We start from the raw sequence: 1,259 nt of genomic DNA, 5'->3' as shown, positions 1-1,259 counted from the left end.
AAAATCGCATAACAGCCGAGCATACACCCAGCAGCGCTGCTGATGCCTGAACGGTATGTGGAATGAAGTGGGCGGGCATCGGGAGGCCACTATGGCACGGGGCAAGCACTATGGGCAGTCTATCTGAAGTGTACCTGGCGTATAAGACGACCCCCCACTTGGAGGCATATTTTTCAGGGCCAAAAAATCGTCTTATACGCCGGCAAATACGGTAATTTTTTTGAGGGAAGTGTAACAATTGTGGGTAGAACGTTCCTTTTCCTTAGCCAGGTCCTAGTTATGTGACAGAGTTGACAGAACTCATCAGGGCAAAGTCTTCTCCTAAACACGGTGGAGTAGAAGATGCCACAGAGTTTGTGAGTTTCTTTCCAGACTTTATCTGGGTCGTACGGGATTTCATCCTGGAGCTGAAGTTAAATGGTCAGCCTATCACAGAAGATGAGTACCTGGAGAATTCCTTGAAGCTGATTCCAGGTAACCGGTTGGCTGGGCAGTGGATGGTCCAATACAGGGAAAGGGGGTGTATTAAACATTGTCTATTATCTCTAATATTTGCATTTGTATTTTAAGATTAGATCGAGCCCCATAGAATTGGTTTTTGGAACCTAGGTTGCTATTTGTTGGTAAGATCGAGTAACTACATAGTTAAGCTCACCCAAGAAGATGGGGGCTTAATGTAGAGTGAAAATTATTCAAAACTAAATATCACCCAAGATAATTTCTACCTTAACATTAAAATATAATGGATGCTAAAACTTTCCAAAGACCAGACACTTTTGTTCTTTATTATGCTTCTCCCTTTTTTTTGTTCATGAAAGCAATGATCTATATAATTCTTAGCCATCAAATCACACTGAAATACATATTTCACTCAGTTCTTACTTTTCTCAAGGAGAAATATAAATATCTAGTGCGAGAATAGATCTTGCACAAAATAATTTACAGCCTAAATAGACCTGATGATCTACTATCAATGCATATGTTTTCATTATATCTCTCACCATTTTTTTTAAAATTGGGGTATAATTGACATACTACATGGGTAGAATTTTTACCTGCATTATCCAAGTGCAGGGGGAATATAAACAACTAGAGGCCCGGTGCACAAAAATTTGTGCACTCGGGAGGGGGGTGTTCCTCAGCCCTGCCTGTGCCCTCTCACAGTCTGGGACCCCTCGGAAGATAACAACCTGCTGGCTTAGGCCTGCTCCCGGGTGTCAGAGGGCAGGCCCAATCCCTCGGTGGAGCTCCTGGTCCGA

The 1,259-nt window shown here is 42.8% G+C and overlaps 1 protein-coding gene across 1 annotated transcript in view; it reads left to right on the top strand.

Annotated features, from left to right (window-relative positions):
- Positions 1–1,259, top strand: part of LOC102760229 (guanylate-binding protein 6-like) — a 32,179-nt gene that overhangs the window by 14,855 nt on the left and 16,065 nt on the right. The window contains exon 5 of the mRNA XM_006759898.2: positions 278–474. Coding sequence (XP_006759961.1) covers positions 278–474 — 197 coding nt within the window. The remainder of the gene's footprint in view (positions 1–277; positions 475–1,259) is intronic.

Source organism: Myotis davidii, unplaced genomic scaffold (genome assembly GCF_000327345.1).
Source record: "Myotis davidii unplaced genomic scaffold, ASM32734v1 scaffold1757, whole genome shotgun sequence".
In the NCBI taxonomy this organism is placed as follows: Eukaryota; Metazoa; Chordata; class Mammalia; order Chiroptera; family Vespertilionidae; genus Myotis; species Myotis davidii.
This window is presented reverse-complemented; position numbering and strand designations above follow the sequence as displayed.